General features: G+C 32.6%; 1 protein-coding gene across 10 annotated transcripts in view; it reads right to left on the bottom strand.

Annotated features, from left to right (window-relative positions):
- The window catches only part of LOC143048264 (protein still life, isoform SIF type 1-like), a 96,671-nt gene that overhangs the window by 42,239 nt on the left and 33,377 nt on the right, over positions 1-21,055 (bottom strand). For all 10 annotated transcript variants that reach the window (XR_012969773.1, XM_076221834.1, XM_076221833.1 and 7 more), the window contains 3 exons: positions 19,335-19,456; positions 16,409-16,474; positions 13,190-14,297 (listed from right to left, as the gene is read on the bottom strand). Coding sequence is in view for 9 of the 10 variants with exons in the window: in XM_076221834.1 (XP_076077949.1) it covers positions 13,190-14,297; positions 16,409-16,474; positions 19,335-19,456 (1,296 nt within the window). In the remaining variant the exon portion in view is untranslated. The remainder of the gene's footprint in view (positions 1-13,189; positions 14,298-16,408; positions 16,475-19,334; positions 19,457-21,055) is intronic.

Genomic DNA, 21,055 nt, shown 5'->3' with positions numbered 1-21,055 from the left:
ATTGATTAATTGTTGTTTGCTCAACGTCCGGTGGCAAATATTTCATATGCATTTACTAGATGACTTATTACTCATTACAACTGGAAATAGGATCAAAATTAAACCTGTTCACCTATTCCAGGAAATACAAAACATACTACATCAATAACTTAAGAAAACGTAAATGTTGTACAGATAAATATAAGAAGATGTGACTGAGTGAATGCCAATTGGTCAATTTATGTCCAAATGCAAAACTTTAACTAAATAAAATAAAATAAAACTTAAACATACGTACCTGTTAACTAGTATCCATATTTTTTTAAATTATAATTCATGTTAAAATGCCATATTTTGATTGGGTAATAGAAGGGTGTAAATTTACTCTATCCCATGGCTGAGTGGGTGACAATATTTTTTTTAATGTTACCCTCTCGTCCAGACCCATCAAAATTCAATAATTTTAAGGACAATGAATTGAATTTACATGAAGTAAGTAAATACAATGCTTAAGTTCTATGTTTTGACTCCGATTTCATTATTTGACTGTCAAAATAAAACATCTTGCCTCACTTTTGTTGTTTAGAAAATCTTTTAAAATAAAATTAATCTGTAAAGGACAATAATGATAGGACATTCAGTATAATGAATTAAATAACACATAGCTGAGAGGGCGATAGAGCAGATTCATACCCCTCGGAAAAACATTGTCATCCCTAAGCTTCGCCGCGGTTGACAATGTTTCCTCGGAGTTACAATCTGCTCAGGTATGTATTATTTATATATTGTCATATGTTTTTTTAGGTGTGAGACAAAAATAAAATAAAACTAGAGGCTCTAAAGAGCCTGTGTCGCTCACCTTGGTCTATGTGCATATTAAACAAAGGACACAAATGGATTCATGACAAAATTGTATTTTGGTGATGGTGATGTGTTTGAAGTTCTTACTTTACTGAACATTCTTGCTTCTTACAATTATATATATAATGAACTTTGCCCATTAGTAACAGAGAAAAATATTTGGTAAAAATTTACATAAATATACCAAATTAATGAAAATTGTTAAAAATTGACTATAAAGGGCAATAACTCCTTAAGGGGTCAATTGACCATTTAGGTCATGTGGACTTATTTGTAGATCTTACTTTGATGAACATTATTGCTGTTTACAGTTTATCGCTATCTATAATAGTATTCAAGATAATAACCAAAAACAGCAAAATTTCTTTAAAAATTACCAATTGGAGGGCAGCAACCCAACAACCGGTTGTCCAATTCATTTGAATATTTCAGGGCAGATATATATTGACTTGATTAACAATTTAACTCCTTGTCAGATTTCCTCTAAATGATTTGGTTTCAGAGTTATAAGCAAAAAACTACATTTTACCCCTGTTCTATTTTTAACCGTGGTGGCCATCTTGGTTGGATGGCCAGGTCATCGGACACATTTTTCAAACAAGGTACCTCAAAGATGATTGTGGCCAAGTTTGAATTAATTTGGCCCAGTAGTTTCAGAGGAGAAGATTTTTGTAAAAGATAACTAAGATTTACGAAAAATGGTTAAAAATTGACTATAAAGGGCAATAACTCCTAAAGGGGTCAACTGACCATTTCGGTCATGTTGACTTATTTGTAAATCTTACTTTGATGAACATTATTGCTGTTTACAGTTTATCTCTATCTATAATAATATTCAAGATAATAACCAAAAACAGCAAAATTTCCTCAAAATTACCAATTCAGGGGCAGCAACCCAACAACAGGTTGACCGATTCATCTGAAAATTTCAGGGCAGATAGATCTTGACCTGATAAAACATTTTTACTCCATGTCAGATTTCCTCTAAATGTTTTGGTTTTTGAGTTATAAGCCAAAAACTGCATTTTACCCCTATGTTCTATTTTTAGCCATGGCGGCCATCTTGGTTGGTTGACCGGGTCACGCCACACATTTTTTAAACTAGATACCCCAAAGATGATTGTGGCCAACTTTGGATTAATTTGGCCCAGTAGTTTCAGAGGAGAAGATTTTTGTAAAAGATTACTTAGATTTATGAAAAATGGTTAAAAATTGACTATAAAGGGCAATAACTCCTTAAGGGGTTGACTGACCATTTCGGTCATGTTGACTTATTTGTAAATCTAACTTTGCTAAACATTATTGCTGTTTACAGTTTATCTCTATCTATAATAATATTCAAGATAATAACCAAAAACGGCAAAATTTCCTCAAAATTACCAATTCAAGGGCAGCAACCCAACAACAGGTTGACCGATTCATCTGAAAATTTCAGGGCAGATAGATCTTGACCTGATAAACATTTTTACCCCACATCAGATTTCCTCTAAATGCTTTGGTTTTTGAGTTATAAGCCAAAAACTGCATTTTACCCCTATGTTCTATTTTTAGCCGTGGCGGCCATTTTGGTTGGTTGACCGGGTCACGCCACACATTTTTTAAACTAGATACCCCAAAGATGATTGTGGCCAAGTTTGGATTAATTTGGCCCAGTAGTTTCAGAGGAGAAGATTTTTGTAAAAGATTACTTAGATTTATGAAAAATGGTTAAAAATTGACTATAAAAGGCAATAACTCCTAAAGGGGTCAATTGACCATTTCGGTCATGTTGACTTATTTGTAAATCTAACTTTGCCGAACATTATTGCTGTTTACAGTTTATCTCTATCTATAATAATATTCAAGATAATAACCAAAAACAGCAAAATTTCCTCAAAATGACCAATTCAGGGGCAGCAACCCAACAACGGGTTGACCGATTCATCTGAAAATTTCAGGGCAGATAGATCTTGAACTGATAAACAATTTTACCCCCATGTCAGATTTGCTCTAAATGCTTTGGGTTTTGAGTTATAAGCCAAAAACTGCATTTTACCCCATGTTCTATTTTTAGCCATGGCGGCCATCTTGGTTTGATGGCCGGGTCACCGGACACATTTTTCAAACTACTAACCTAAAAGATGATTGTGGCCAAGTTTGGATTAATTTGGCCCAGTAGTTTCAGAGGAGAAGATTTTTGTAAAATATTACTAAGATTTACGAAAAATGGTTAAAAATTGACTATAAAGGGCAATAACTCCTAAAGGGGTCAACTGACCATATCAGTCATGTTGACTTATTTGTAAATCTTACTTTGCTGAACATTATTGCTGTTTACTGTTTATCTCTATCTATAATAATATTCAAGATAATAACCAAAAACAGCAAAATTTCCTTAAAATTACTAATTCAGGGGCAGCAACCCAACAACGGGTTATCCGATTCATCTGAAAATTTCAGGGCAGATAGATCTTCACCTGTTTAACAATTCTACCCCATGTCAGATTTGCTCTAAATGCTTTGGTTTTTGAGTTATAAGCCAAAAACTGCATTTTACCCCTATGTTCTATTTTTAGCCATGGCAGCCATCTTGGATGGTTGGCCGGGTCACCGGACACATTTTTTAAACTAGATACCCCAATGATGATTGTGGCCAAGTTTGGTTTAATTTGGCCCAGTAGTTTCAGAGGAGAAGATTTTTGTAAAAGTTAACGACGACGACGGACGACGGACGACGGACGACGACGGACGCCGGACGACGACGGACGCCGGACGCCAAGTGATGAGAAAAGCTCACTTGGCCTTTTAGGCCAGGTGAGCTAAAAAATATATCTACTATTGTTCTTTTTAGAAATGCGAGCTAACCAACAAAACTGTAAAGCATTTTAGATAACAGATATTGGACAAATTTACTATGTCACCTCTATCAACCAATAACCTTCTTGTTGTCCAGCTATAGTCTACACATTTTAATTCTCTATCCATTGGCGGATCCAGGGGGGTTCTGGGGGTTGGAACCGCCCCTTTTTTTTTTGGATGATAAATGCATTTGAATGGGGACATGTGGTTGGAACCCCCCCTTTTTTTAAATAGCTGGATCCGCCCCTGTTATCAAATGTCACTTTTCTATAAGGTCAGTATTTCTCTGTGTCAGAGGGTGACAGGTTTTACTGTCATTTTGCATAAGGTGCATTGGTATGGATTGAATTAGGTTTTACTGTCATTTCTCATAATATGCATTGGTATGGAGGGAATTTGAACAATTTCACTACCTTAGACATCATACAAAACACTAGTGACCAAGTCAGACTCAATCTATTAAGTAATTACAACTTTCAATTACATATTTTTCCCATGTTAACTGCAGTAATGCATGTTATGCATGACATGCAGAAAATTTGTCCTTGGTGTATTACTAAAGGGCCATTACTAAACATATCATTCTTTAAAAAATAAATTCCTTCCTACTATGAAATTCAACACTCATTAAACATGTATAAGGTCATGGCCCTATGGATCTTCATGATTTACCTGGAAGCTCAACCACAAATCAACAGTGAATGAATTGACATTCTTGTGAGGAAATATTTAGTATTTAAACTTAAAAAGACACATCCCTAATCATTTAATCTTCTTAGACATCAAAAGACAGGTGAAAAGTCATTACAGATAGTTTACACCTGGACATTATCAATCAATTATATGTAAGATCTTTCAAGGTACAAAAATGATTTACTAGGTTTTAAAAGGTATTCATTTCTACAGTTTAATTAGAGGAAAGTCATTATAATTTCACTTTACCAAATTAGGTGAAACTTTATACGAAGACAAAAATATTAAATCATTTTCTGAAACTCAACTATTTACTTCTGTTGAAAATTTCAAATTTAGTTATTACAAAAGAAAGGTAAACCTGTACAAACTGAAAGTAAAAATTGTGACTTTAAGATGAAGAACAGCAATAAATGCACTAATACTTTGATGAACTGTTTTTTTCTTATTATTTCAGGAGAATTCTGTCTCATGTACTTCCACCCTGCATCTTAATCTTCCAAAATCCCTCAACTATGTGTGAAAAAATGCTACAGAAATGAAATGTGTTATGCTGATACTTTTTCTAACTTTCTATCTTGACAATTAAATTGTTCCATTAGAAGTGTCAGCACTCAGCACTGGAATTATATTTTTTTTGTTTCGTCACATTATAAAAATATTCAACAACTGAGGTCATGGGAGGTCTTGTATGTAAAAAAAAATGACCATGTTCTTTTGTAGCAGAAAATTTAAAATAATTGTATTAACTTACCCCCAGATGAAGCAGACCTTCGCACGATCATTCCTATTATATCCATAGCGCTGTATAATTATAAATAAAAACTAATATCCATATATCCTTTTTCTTTGTAAGAAAAAAAGTCAAATTCCTTGCTCTACTTCACACATTTCATTTGAGATGTAAATCCTGATAAGTTACTGACAATATCTAAATGAAACAATAGTCAACCTGTTTCACGGGTATGATTGCAACAATTTAAATGTTATCAGATTTCGTTACATGGTTTTTTTTCTATCCCATTGAAAAGTTGTTACAATTAAGATGTAGAAACACTTTACTGCATGAATTAGATAATTTCCTCCTATTATTTTGCTATAACTAACACTTTTCTTTAATCAGCTCATTGCTCAGTCAAATCCCTTCCCAGTTTCATACTGTGTTTGTGGCGACACTTCAATTATTTCTCTTTCCCTGCTTTATAATTATGGAGGAAAAGTCAAAACTTTTAAAGCCTAGTCTGTATTTAAACTAAAGCTTTACAAAGTTGTTATAATCAATCATAAAATGTTCAATAAGAGTAATTGGATGAAAGATAATAACAGTCTTAGTACCAGTACAGTATCTGTTCCCTTTTATAAGTTACACCAAATTTTTATCACAATGCTCATTAAAGAATAAAAGGATATAAAGTCGATTTTCAAGTGGATATTTAAATGACCAGTGGGCAGAACTTTAAATAAAATTTAATCAGTGTTGATAACAAACTTTTCTACAATCCACAGCAAACTAAAGTTGTCCTTATAAATAGTACAAATATTATTCCTACATAAAGGTTTGATAGAAATACAATTGTATTTTGTTATCAACTTCACCACTTAAAAGTTAGACCTGACGTCTAATCCAATGTAAGGTCAAGCTAATTACATAAACAGGTCCACTGGCTTCTAGGGGAAGAACTATGCCAATTTGTTTGTGAAATTCATTCAACAACTTTGACATGGTAAATCAAAACAAACTTAAAGAATCCAAATCTCTAAACTCATCAGATGAATTGTCTCTGTTTTATATTTACAGCTGAAACACTTAGTAAAACATGGGAAATATTCACACCTGTCCTTTAGAAGGAAATCGTTGACATTTTTCTAAAGTTGTAATCCATTAAAAGTCCAATTGTTTGGTTGTTTGTAAAGTGAATTATGTTTTCCTGTCCACTATTAGGATTGCCATTGTCTTGAAAAGTCTTCCATTAATCTGTTGCTTAAGTTATGGTTTAAGGCTGGATTTATTTCTCAGGATGTCATATGAACACAAATATGAATATAAATATTTTCCATCCAAATGGTTCAAAAGTCATAGTACTGGCATAATGCTTCAAGGAAAGAAAAATCAAAGAAAAATCAGGAATCTTTCGATCAAGCCTTGTCCAGGCAGTTATTTTGTGTGTAATTCCAAACTGTCCAAGATTTCCTTCTTTGTACCAATGATAATTAACTCCAGAAGAGAGGAGGCTGACAGCTCCAAGCAATCAACAAATGGTAATAAAGTGGAAGAAATCCCTGTTAGCAGTGATTCATCAAGTGTGCATACACCATGAGGTGTAACTCAATTTGTCAGATTTAATTAAACTGACCAATGCCTAACCAAGCATCTGTCCCATAAGAGCTAATGTCTTATTAAATATCATAATGATCAGTAACTTCACTGACTTAAGCATTTAAAATTTGACTTCAATTTACACAACAGAGGGCACCTGCTAAACTGACAGAAGATAAACAATGTAAACAAAACCATTCAAGGGTTGTTCACTTTCTGTAAATAAGTTTGAAAGAAAAGTCAATAACTTGATTAAATACTGGTCATTTTTGTTAAGTGGCTAAAATTCTTTCCAATGTTGTTGTATATGCATATTAATTTCATAGATTTCCAATGGTTATGTATATACCAGCTTCTGATATTGGAACTTCTATTTCAGATCATATTTAGAATGGTTGAAAAACACAAATCATATCTCCAATAGTTTTAACAAGTTTTCCAATATTTAATTTTTAGTAAACTTCCTCAGACCAGGTATTTTGGACAGTGCTATTCTCCATTAAAGTAAACTGTTAACAGAATGGCACATAGATCTCTAATGGTCCAGTTAATGATCTTACTGTTCATAACATGGCTAAGTCAAATACCATGGCAGTAAGATTAGTTTATCTACAGACAAAATCTCTAAAAAGTTTGTTTGAACAAGCATTTATCTTTTAATCAGCATCTGGTAGATAAGAGATTACAATTATATCTTCCACCTGGCTGTCTGATAATACAGCTCATCCAGACCTGCTTAAAACATAACATTAAACAAAGCTAGTAATCCCTTAATCTTGCATGTGGACAACCATTTATTTTCTAATCCTTTCAAAGAAATGCTGTCAACAGATTTACAGAATAATGTTATCCCATTAAAAACATGAAAACTAGACAACACAAATCCATCAATGTACATACAACATATCAGTCTTAATTCACCAAAATGAGAAGTGAAATGCAGTCCAAATTTCTCGATAAAAATTAGCAGATATTGTTATATTCCCATTTATTTAATTATATTGACTCTCACCTCTATTTTCCAAAGTACACTGCATTCAAAATAACAATAAACAAAAGGAATTATTATCGAACAAAATCTCCAGCGTATAAAATTCTCTACAATGCCATACAATTTCAATACTTTTTTTGTTATCGTAATCAAATTGAAAGTAAATTAAACAAACTTTTAATAACAATCGGTCTTTATGCACCGATAGCACCATACATATAAAACGGAAAATTAACACTTTCCTGATTATTTCCTATTGTACAATATATATACCTAATCTGTAAAGATCCATTATCTCATTGGTAGGGCCTTTTAAATTCTGTGATTTGATCTACCTATATATATATATATATCTACGTTATGTAATTTTACAGGTATGATCTTACATTAATTACTTGAGCAGGTAGATAAGTCCTAATTACTGGATACCTGTGGATAAGAATAAGCCTACAATTTCATCTCTCATAAATGCTTAACACAATAGCCTTAGTTTTCATTGACTCTTTATAAAGGATATCTTATTTCTTAATAGTTATAGACTGCAGGCTTCATCTTACTTTTTTATTAGAACAATTTTGTTTAGTTGCATTGAGTTCAGTCAACAGCTGAAGCCAAACTTTAAAATTTAAGAAGAATATCTCATGTGAAACTGCAACTTAAAATTGTAAAGAAAAAAGGCAAAATCTTTTACAACTACATAATGATCCTTTGAAGTGTTATATTTCATATGAAATGAAATAAAATGATGAAACACGCAAAACCCAACTTTTCCTTATTAAGACTCTTAAAAAAAGAAGTGAATGGCATAATGCAGGAAACAAACCCATAGATCAACTGAACAACGCCCTTAAATATGTCATTTTTTTCTCTTTTGAACAATAGGCTTTAAATGCATATTTTTAACCTATATTTGTTTACTACAGGTTTCTGATTTCTTAAGGTCACTTTAATTTGAATATTTCCCTATGTCAAATGATATGTTCACCTGCTTGTGTATAACAGATAGAAAGCAGTAATACACTTCAGAATCAACTGTGTATTCAATACCCACTTTTAATTGTGCACCTGTATTTTCACCTGCTGTTAATTACCTGTCCTTCATCCAAATATAGAATCATTTTATTATCCAGATAATATTACTACAGATATTTATTACACCATTTATTGGTTTTTGTAGAACAAATTATTATTTTATTACAAGTTTTTTTAATATGACTTTCCAATGGGAATAAGAATGTCTTTGTTATGTTATAGAAACAAGCACCTGTTATTTTGATAGCTGATTATGCTTAATATTGCAAAAGAATTAATCAAGGTAAAATGCTCTCTGTAGACATTGATTAGTACCATATCAACATGAAAACAGATAAAAGAAGATGTGGTATGATTGCCAATCAGATAACTCTCCACAAGAGACCAAATGACACAAAAATTTAACAACTATAGGTCACTGTACGGCCTTCAACAATGAGCAAAGCCCATACTGCATAGTCAGCTATAAAAGGCCTCGAAATGACAATGTAAAACAATTCAAACGAGAAAACTAAAAGTCTACTTTCTAGTATTTACATGGCACTAACATAACATAAGAAAGCATATTAATGGAGTCTTATTTTGCCACCCTGTAGACATGAGAGCATTATAGCAGAGTATTTTAGATCAGGTTAAGCATGGAAGCCACTGCAAACTTACATATTTCCTTTTAATCATCAGTTGCCATCAAAATAATCAGTAGTTTTTTGTTGTTCAATTTTTACAAAGTTTGTATGCATTTGTAAAGGGTAAAATTAGAGGGTACACAGTAATGCAATATTGTAATTACCTCCCCTTAAACTCTATTCAGGGCTCACACTACTTCAGAATTATAGGGAGAAGTGACTTCTCTTTTTGAAACTGATAGGGAGAAGTGGTGAGATTTGAAAGAGAAGTGCTCATTCGCGCGGTGCGCTGCAATGTTTGGATTTTACAATAGTATAAAGGCCCATATGTAAATAATGTTCTTTTTATGTTGTTCAATTCATATGAGTAAAAAATTATAATTAAAGTAACATTTGAAATTAAAAGTTGTTTAAGTTTTACTTAGGTTCTTGTGAGAAACTAACCAACTAAATATCTAGCACTAAAAAAAAATTTATTTTAAAAAATGTAAAGAAATTATAATATATCAATTACAATTTAATTAAAAATTATCTTGTGTATGAAATTCAGTGTATCTCATAAAAAAATATAAAAGTTATTAAGCTGGGCCATAATATATTGATATTAGTAGAATAGTCTCAGAGTTAAGCAACTTTAATCAATAGTTTGAAACAATCCATAAAAAAATATAGGGAATTATATACACCAATCAATTAGATGTAACCAAAAGTCTTTTAATGTGTGTGGAATGCGTAATTTTCCCCTTTGGGATCAATATTCTTCTGTCAGCTGTTCCATCCGTGCGTCCGTAGTAATTATTGTAAAAGTACGGATTTCGGTCATAGCTGGTCCGGTTCAGATCCGTAGTTTAGAAATCGGTCAATGGCGGACGAATGCAAGAAAATTTACAAAAATAAACGATGTTTGACAAGTTATTTGGAAAGGAACATGACGGTTTTAATGCAATAAATGGATTAAACATTTACTGGAGTCAACTTTTATCACGTTTAAATGAAGTAACAAACTTATTTTGCCGCCGAAATTAAGGTTGATGTATGTTTTCGAGTAACAAGCACCGGGACTTCCGGAAATGCACGAAGTGATAATAAGTTGTATTTTTATCAAATAACCTGCTACACACTGCGGAGACAATGCTTCATCCTCTTTTCTAAAGATAATGAATCGTTTATGTCTGAATTTCTTTAATTATCAGTAAAAAATTGATGTTTCATCAACTTGGTAAAAATTGAAAATGTCCGATGACGGAAGCGACTGAAAGCGACTGTCGTCAAGAGCAGGGCGACTTGTTTTCGCTTTTGGGGGTCGGGGAAAGCGAAGTGAAGGTCGGGAAGGCGACTTCTTCGCCCAAGTCGCCTGGTAGCGTGAGCCCTGTCTATTTAGTACCAAGAATTTTCAAAACAAATTTCAAAGTATTCACAATGTCCTTTTGTAGTAAGAAAAACTAATCAATGGCTTTTGTAAATATTGACAATAAATGGTAATTTGTACAAGAAAAATCAATTTCTTTACACAAATTGATGCAAAAAATAATACTCTAAATAATACACCATGTTCTGATTTTATCAACTAAATGAGGCAGAAATGGATGTGCCACAATGAACTTTTGTGCCATTATTAGAAAAAAAATGTCTGTTCAAATACAAGAAAACCTTAATGTTCCACATTACATATTGCTTATTAGAAATTAATTAAATTTTATAAGTGATAATGTAAACCAAGATGACTCAATTTATATTTAATGACATTTTCTTTGCAATGGTCGTAATTTCATATTCAATGAAAAAATTTTATACAGTTACATAAAAAAAAATCATTAATTGTATTTAGAATTTAAATTAAAGAACCTTAGTGAGCACGCTCACATACCCCACGTCCCCACATTGTCATTGGAGAAATTAAATAAATGTAAGAAAAAAAATTGTATAAGAAAAAAAAATGAATTGTAATTTCCTGTCGATATGCACATCTACGTGAGTATGTCCTTATTATCTACAAAGTTTCATGAAACTCTGTTGTGTGGTCCAGAGGAGTTGAGATGACAAACTGTTGAAGTAGTACCTTAAAGAAAATAAGTTCAAAGTGGTGCAACTCCTAGAAAAAAAATTGAATCATAATTTCCTGTCGATATGCACATCTACATAGTATGTCCTTATTATCTAAAAGGTTTCATGAAATTCTGTTGTGTGGTTTCAAAGGAGTTGCAATGACAAACTGTTGCAGTAGCACATTGAAGCAAATAAGTTCAAAGGGGCATAACTCCTAGAAAAAAATTTGAATCTTAATTTCCTGTCGATATGCACAACTACATAATATGTCCTTTTCATCTAAAAAGGTTTCGTGAAATTCTGTTGTGTGGTTTGAGAGGAGTTGAAATGACAAACTGTTGCAGTAGTACATTGAAGCAAATAAGTTCAAAGGGGCATAACTCCTAGAAAAAAATTTGAATCTTTATTTCCTGTCGATATGCACAACTACATAATATGTCCTTTTCATCTAAAAAGGTTTCGTGAAATTCTGTTGTGTGGTTTGAGAGGAGTTGCAATGACAAACTGTTGCAGTAGTACATTGAAGTAAATAAGTTCAAAGGGGCATAACTCCTAGAAAAAAAATTGAATCATAATTTCCTGTCGATATGCACATCTACATAGTATGTCCTTATTATCTAAAAGGTTTCATGAAATTCTGTTGTGTGGTTTCAAAGGAGTTGTAATGACAAACTGTTGCAGTAGTACATTGAAGTAAATAAGTTCAAAGGGGCATAACTCCTAGAAAAAAATTTGAATCTTAATTTCCTGTCGATATGCACAACTACATAATATGTCCTTTTCATCTAAAAAGGTTTCGTGAAATTCTGTTGTGTGGTTTGAGAGGAGTTGCAATGACAAACTGTTGCAGTAGTACATTGAAGCAAATAAGTTCAAAGGGGCATAACTCCTAGAAAAAAATTTGAATCTTAATTTCCTGTCGATATGCACAACTACATAATATGTCCTTTTCATCTAAAAAGGTTTCGTGAAATTCTGTTGTGTGGTTTGAGAGGAGTTGCGATGACAAACTGTTGCTTTAGTACATTAAAGTAAATAAGTTTAAAGGGGCATAACTCCTAGAAAAAAAATTGAATCGCAATTTCCCGTCGATATGCACAACTACATAGTATGTCCTTATTATCTGAAAAGGTTTCGTGAAATTCTGTTGTGTGGTTTGAGAGCTAGGAGTTGTGATGACAAACTGTTGAAGTAGTACATTAAAGTAAATAAGTTCAAAGGGGAGTAACTCCTAGAAAAAAAATTGAATCGCAATTTCCCGTTGATATTCACAACTACATAGTATGTCCTTATTATCTGAAAAGGTTTCGTGAAATTCTGTTGTGTGGTTTGAGAGGAGTTGCGATGACAAGAAACAGGACTGACGGACGGACGGACGGACTGGTCAAAAACATTATACCCTCCGCAACCCGTTGCGTGGGGTATAATAAATGGGAATATACATTTAATATTGTACTTTTTAATAACTATTATCACAAATTATCCATCAAAGGCAAATGGTGCAGATGCATGTTATAATTGTTTTTTGTTTGCAAATTATTCATGTTCAAACCTGAAAAAGTGACAGAATTGTTAACCTGATGATGGTGGTACATAAAATAGAAATGGCCATCCATCAGATTCCCCCGTCTACATACATTGCAAAGTTCTGCATGACAGAAGCAACAAATACTGTAATATTTGTTCCAGTAGAAATCATATTTTAAGAATATTTATTCTATTTGAAACTTATAATATGTGGAATTTCTATTGTATGCCCCCCTCCCCCTTAGAAAACTCAGAATAAATTGACATATATTTTCTTACCTTGAGGTTGATCTTTAATACTAGCTTCAGATACTGTTGCATTATCACCAGCCATGCCCCCTATACCACTGTCAGGATAACTGTCCCTTGTGTAACTCTGTCGTGCACACTGATCACGTAATCGTAATTCATACTCTACCAACTGGGTCTGTTTTGATTTACTGGTCTCTGGAGCAACAAAAGCAGAACCAGTTCCATTTATTTTGTGAGATTCTGAACTGCTACTGCTACTTCCATTACGATGTCTTCTTTTTTCATTTATTTGATTGTTGCCAGCTCTGCGATTGTCGGATAATTTATTCTGACTATTTGAACGATTAACTCCCTTGACTTCTTCAGGAGACACAGGCAATGACTGTAACATTTTTCTTAAAACATCACTATCGAAATCCACATTAACTTCAGGATTAAGTGGTGTCAATGGTGTAAGGGGCTCTGGAGGAGAGGGCCATTCTGGTGAGGAGGAGGAAGATTTACGTTGTGGTGGACTCAATGCCTTGACAGGTTTTGGTGCTAGCACTCTTACTCTGTCAGTATGTTCTTTAGGTAAATCTTCCACAGATACATCTCCCACAAAAGCAGTTTCCATCTGTATATTTTCTACACTTTGATTTGCTCTCCTCCGATCTGTTTTAGTGTCAGAACTAAATGTCACTGAAGCAGATCTTGCCGAATTTTCTTCTAAATATTTCTGTGTAAAATGTATAGCTGAAGCAGGTCGAGTGTTATTCAATAAACGGTCCTCAACAAAAGACACATGAGAGGAAGCTGGGGCAGGCATGGATTTCCGATTGACAGCAAAACGTGAATCATTAGTAGAAGATTTTCTCAATTGCACAGTACCCGATGTGTTATCATAATTGTCATACACAGAAGAAGTTGATGAAGGTTTGAGAATTCCTGTTGGTTTGAACAACTGTGCGTCCTCCTCTGCCTCCATCTGACTTCGAGGTATGGTTGCTGACTTCTCTTTCTTTTCAGCAATGACATGATTGTCGACTAACGGATTATCTGAGTGAAGTTCGTGTGGAGAAGATATCGTTCTCCTGTGATGGTTGTGAACTGGTGAGTTTGGAGAGGAGATGGATCTATCTTTCCCTCGTATTCTCTGAAAAAAAAAAAAAATTTAACCTGTACTTAAGATAGTAATATGTTTTTGGAAGCAGCATTATTGAAAAATAACATCATTAAAATTTTTACAGCTAATTTAAATAGTTACTATACCGAAATCATTTTTAACAATGCTGGCGGTAGATTTTGACCAGAAGCCCTTCGTACTGTCTCATTCATATGCTTTATGATATTAATTAATTAAACAGAATAATAGGATGAGCAAGTCCAAATCAATTATTATAAAAAATAGGCAAATATGAACAAGAAACTAACATACTAAGGCATTTTGAATAAGATGGTAAGGTAAGACTGCTTCTAGAGATGAAAATCACCCTTACTAGTGTCATGCCTACATTATATATTACTGAGTTAACTTCTATCATATTGACCTGTGTGTTAAGGATCATTGTTTGAGTTAAGTTTTGAGTAAATAATTTTATTCAAACAAAAATATATATTTTAAATATTTTTTTTATTACTGAGTAGTTACATAAAGATCTAAAAGTCAACACTACATCAAACAGTTTTTTTATGTATATTTTAAATATTTTTTATAACTGAAAAGTTGCATGAAGATCTCAGTCAAACACTACAATTAACAGTTTCTTTACACTTTTTTTAATTCTCTTATACATGTTGTATATGCATTGAGCTACATATAGTAACACTAGTTATATGAATGAAGTCTCAACAAACACCAGTGTAATATAGATATTAGAATTGTTATTGACATTGATAAATCATCAATACAAGAGCTCTAGTACCCTTGACATGGTACATAATAGCCTGTATACTACATAGAAATCTTCATAACACATTACTTCCCCCCTCAAGCTATAACTCATTCAAAGAGATCAATGTTATCCAATTCGTTCCAATTATGAAAATTTTGTACCATTGGGACTGACTTCAATAACTTTTTCTGTCTATGTTCTTCGGACAAACACAAGAAAGATCTGACTATCAACATTTTAACCAGTAACAATTTTTCTTTTTATGTCTGACAACACTAACAAGATCTATATTGAATACTCAACCACTGGATAATTTTTATAGATTTTAAATGTTTATATACATCACAGTTATTGATTTAGATTGTGGTGTTTGAGAAATGTACTCTGTCAATATTTGTTCGTTTGGAAAACAGTCTCAGTAATGGAATGATACACATCAGATCAACCAATTATAACTTGCTTTCTTTTATGTAATAAGTTGGTCATAGTTTTATAGTACCCTTAAAAAATCATAAACCTACATTTACTAAATAAGTTATTCACACTTTAATATTCTAAAACAGATGCAAGCACACTTAAAACTACTTGTTTTTAAACAAACTCTTGATTAAACGAGTTTTGACAATTCAAAAATATATCAGCAAAATTTGATTTTAGAATTTTTTGTAATTAGAATCTAATAAATAATGCATAGACTTAAACTAAAAACTGGTCAATGAATGCAGTTACTAAATTGTAATGCATGTAGATTAATAATTTAGATGTTTTTTCATACTCGTTCAAATAAAAAATACTTATACAGATAAATGCATTGTACTGTCAACAATCTTTTTTGTCTAGATAGTATTTCAAAAATAAATTGACCAAGGAAATTAGGTTTCTGTACTTTAAGGCAATGGTTATCTCCCATTACAAATATTTATATCTGGTGTAGTGAAATTAGACATCAAAAGGCAAATGAATATTATTTCTGAAGGATAATTATCATTTTTTATTTTTCTTTCATTTCAAATCTACACATGTTTTTCTACATCTGCCATAGTTTTATAATTATTACTTTGAAGACATATTTACATCTTTTTAACAAATTATAAACAGCAGTGTGTTATCTATTACACAGATATTCTTATTTCACTTCTATCACATTTCATAGAAGTAAATGGGTTTTTAAATGGTTTAAAAGAAATATTATAGGCTATAATCTACTCAGATAATACATTGCACTAAACAGAAGAGAAAGGAACATTTATCATGATAAAACCTTTATCTCTTCTTCAATAATCATTTATATGCAATAAATAAATATTATATAAATATTCATTTTATAACGATTACTGCATTTCACCGTATAATTTTTATTGGATATACAAACCTTTGGTGGACTTAGTCTTAAAGAACTGGCTGAAGTAGCTTTTCTTGAAAATTTCTGTGATAAGTTCTGAAAAAAAAGGATTGCAATTTTATTTTATTCTGTAGAATTAAAAAAAATCTTGAACCTTGAGAACATAAAAGAGGGACGAAAGATACCAAAGGGACAGTCAAACTCATAAATCTAAAACAAACTGACAACGCCATGGCTAAAAATGAAAAAGACAAACAGAAAAACAATAGTACACATGAGAACATAAAAGAGGGACGAAAGATACCAAAGGGACAGTCAAACTCATAAATCTAAAACAAACTGACAACGCCATGGCTAAAAATGAAAAAGACAAACAGAAAAACAATAGTACACATGACACAACATAGAAAACTAAAGAATAAACAACACGAACCCCACCAAAAAGTAGGGGTGATCTCAGGTGCTCCGGAAGGGTAAGCAGATCCTGCTCCACATGTGGCACCCGTCGTGTTGCTTATGTGATTACAAATCCGGTAAATAGTCTAATTCGGTAGGTCACATTCATGAAAGGGAAGGGGATTGTAGTTACAACGTAAGGAACATATCCGATATCATTTGTGAAACGGTTATTCCATAACGGTCAACCAACTCGTGATGGTGTCCGTAAAATTTACGAAGGGATGATTTCAACTTCACCATTTGGAACTCTTGGTTTAGTAGCTTCCTTGTGAGCAGTAACCCTCTATTAAGAAAATCATGATAGGAAATGCAAGCACGGGAATATCGTATCAATTGAGAGATATATACCCCGTATGCAGGTGCTGCTAGAATGTTGCTACTTAGAGATGGAAAGTTCACAATTGGAAAGCTGAAATCATCTCTTTTGTCGTTAAGTTATGTTTTCAACCGACCCTCATTGTCAATTTCTAGATGTAAGTCAAGATATGAATCCGACTTAACAATAACTGTATCTGTAGTATCCTTTATCTCCAATTCGATGGGATAGATGCGTTCCACATACCGGTAGTCACCAAATTTTGAATTGTTTAGTGAAAGAACGTCATCTATATAGCGGAAAGTAGAGTTAAAGGATATTGCTAACTTCTTATCTTTCTTCCTAAGAAGTTCCTGCATGAAGTCAGCCTCATAATAATAATGAAACAAGTCGGCCAGTAGAGGGGCACAGTTTGTTCCCATTGGAATGCCGACAGTCTGTTGAAAAACACGTCCTCAGAACGTTACAAATATGTTGTCAATCAAGAAATCAAGCATCTTGATAATATCGGTTTCAGAGAATTTTTTGCTTGAATCAGAGTGATTCTTTACAAAGTATGATTTATCCCTCCCTAAGACAAGATACTTGTATCTACGTTGGCCATTCTTTTTTATGAAGCAAAGTAATACCAACTCTTTCAATTTGTCTTTTAGTTTAAAATGTGGAATACTTGTGTAAAGAGTAGAAAAGTCAAATGTTTTAATACTGTTGCAAGATGAAAGAGAGTAAGATTGTATGTACTCTAAAAGATCTTTGGAATTTTTAAGTATCCACATCTGATTCACGCCACCTCTAGAATAGGCAGTTTCACAATAACTTTGAAGCCCGTCTTTGATTGCTGATAAAATAGATGTTAATAATTTAGAAAGAGGTTTCGTGGAGCACTTGGAAGACCCAGCAATATACCATTGTTTGTAAGGACACTTATGTAGTTTAGGTATCCAATACAGTGATGGAAGATCCAGTTCTTCATCTTTGGTTGAAATACCAAAGGAACAAAGAACAGACCTATGATTATCCAGGATTTCCTCTTTGGTAAGTGTCGTGAGGGCATATGTTGAGTTTCCAAGTGAATTGTCTATACCTAATTTGTTTATCAAGCAATTAATGTAGTGACTTTTACAGACAAAAACGATACTAATACTATGCACCAATCTTGTATGACTATTTCTTAGCCCAAAACAAGGATTGATTTTTCGATTAGTGTTTATGCCACTTTCCACATTATTGTGTTATTTAGTGGCGATCATTTTTATTTGGGGAGGAAGCCAAGAGTACCCAGAGAAAACCACTGACCTTAGTTATGAAACGGACAATCCTAGTCTGGAATAAGTCAATAAAGATTGGACTCAAGTGCATCTGCCCTGTCAGCGACCCCACAACTTCAGTGTGACTGCAGATAAAGTAGTTTGACAACTTTAACTACTTACCCACCTTGGTCCACCAAAATAAGGAAATATATAGAAATTATGCAACAGAAAAGATCAAAAAGATCTAATACTTTTTGTCTAAAACTAGAGTTCTCTGAGAGAGTTCTACTGTGGCATACTTCAAATCATCGTGTACACACCTGTGATAAAATATAACTATATTGTATGTCAGATGAATGGAATTTCATGATTTGTTTGGGCTGTTCCAGCAATAATCCAAAGTCTGAAGTCAGTATTAATGAGTTACTTGAGTTCATTCAGTGTATATGAAGTCATTAACAATCCACTATAGCTGTGGTGTAAGAACATCATCATTGTACACAAATAGGGTTGATGTTTTTGTTAAAGTGTAAAATGTGCTTATTGCAACCATGTCTTTTGATATATGAACTAAACACCACCAGTCATTTGTTTTTATACATATGTTTAATCTGTAGAGATTATCAAACTTAACATCCTTTTACTATTAGGTATAATGATTTTGTGATGTTTCATTACAAAGAAAATGGATGAAAAGTTACCTCCAAATCTTACTATTTCTTTTTATATCAGTTTTGAAATATAGAAATAAGATGAAGTTTAATTGCAAATGAGACATTACTCTCCACTAGAGACCACATGACATAGAACTTAATACCTATAAGTCACTGTACAGCCTTCAACAAATTTTTCTTGGCATCAGGTTTCAGTGCTTATGTAAATAACATGGTTCTAAGAATGAATACCATTGTTGAACCTTATAACTACTCACACTACAACAATCTCTAAATCTTTTGGCATCAGCTGGAGTAGTAAAATTAAGTCCCCATTCATATTTAGTCAGACCATCTCTCCAATGTACAAAACTTTCTGTTGCTGGACAAATTATCGTCCCTAGAAAATAAATCCTAAAATTTTAATCTGACATAACACAAACTATAAAAAAAAACATTGTTTATTTTTGTAATTATAACGGAATCTTTTCCAGCTGTGTTTTTTTTCCTTTTTAGGAGGAATACACAAGTGTAAAAACTCCTTGATGAATTATCCCTTGGTTTTCATATCTGTTTCCAGATATAACTTTATTTCAAGACAGAGTGATCATTTTTTATTTGTCTAACTGAACATATTTTGAAGGACATTACGACAGACTGAATGATTTTACCTGCAAAATCTAATTAAGTTCATGATGTATTTCTTGTACTCTATATAAGATAAAACTTAAAATTACTGTGGATTCATTTTATTTTTACAGGGTTACATTTTTCGTGGATGTTTAGCAAAAGTCTGCATACAGGCTGATAGGAAGTCTTGCTTCTAAGGTCTCACAAAATAAAGAAATATGTTGAAATTATGTAACAGAAAAGATCACAAAGATCTAATACTTTTTGCCTAAAACTAGAGTTCTGCTGTGGCATACTGACATTTAAATTTGTGGTTTACCTTTCTTTACCCACAAAATGCACGCACATTCTATTCAACAAACAATAATGGATCTAAAAGTTCTTTGATCTAGGTCAATGAAATTATCCGTATAATTCTAAATCCGAAATATGCATTTTAATGTAATTAATAGTTACAATGAAGTCATATATAATTTTAGATTATACCCTTCTGATATGTATTGATCTAAATTAAGATTTATCATACAGTTAAATATAGTTTAGCTCGTCCTGTTTCTGTCCTTAACAATACATCAATAATGCAATGTAAATTAAGTCACAGTTTTATTTTTTCACTTAAAGCTTAAATTCACAAAAGATTTCTAATTTAAAGCAATTATTTGGTAATATATTCCACTAAAAGTCTTCCCTTTCATTGATGTATGGTGACAATTGATGCAAGTTTTATATGTAAAAGGGACATAACTCTAAGTAGAATATCGTGATATCAGTGTAAAGATATTGACACAAGTCAGGACAATCTAAACCCACCTACTATTATGGGATATTGATGTATTGCAATGAAATAGATGTCTGTGTATCAATTAGAGTTGTCCCGCCATTTCTGGCTGAAGATGGATGAAAAATAATCATATGATGTTAAAAACTGGTCCCATGGGGTATTCTTTCAACATATCTGTGGAGAATTTAGGTATAATTTTTTAAACTAGAAATTCAACGAGCTTTTTGTATGGCTCACTTGACATTTTAAAATAAAATGGATGCAATGCAAAATGAATATTACTGATAAAAACTTTTCGTGAAGCAAATACGTGAGATTTGGTCAAAATTGAAAAGATCAAAGAGAAAAAAACAATAGATCAAAGGAAAATGCAACAAAAAAAAGCATGAACATGCTTAAGTCTCACGTGAAATGTGTGAGACTTGGCAGCCCTGTTTTGGTCAAAACCAATTATCTCTTAGATCTTGTCCTACTGATAATTGTTACGCCCTTTGGGGCAGTTAAGTAATAAACTCAGGACACTAATAGAGAAAACTTACAGTACCCACCCATCATTACTTAAAAATAATTGGTCCCCCATTGAACATT

Source organism: Mytilus galloprovincialis, chromosome 10 (genome assembly GCF_965363235.1).
Source record: "Mytilus galloprovincialis chromosome 10, xbMytGall1.hap1.1, whole genome shotgun sequence".
In the NCBI taxonomy this organism is placed as follows: domain Eukaryota; kingdom Metazoa; phylum Mollusca; class Bivalvia; order Mytilida; family Mytilidae; genus Mytilus; species Mytilus galloprovincialis.
The sequence above is the reverse complement of the archived record's forward strand: the minus strand, read 5'-3'. Positions and strand labels throughout refer to the sequence as shown.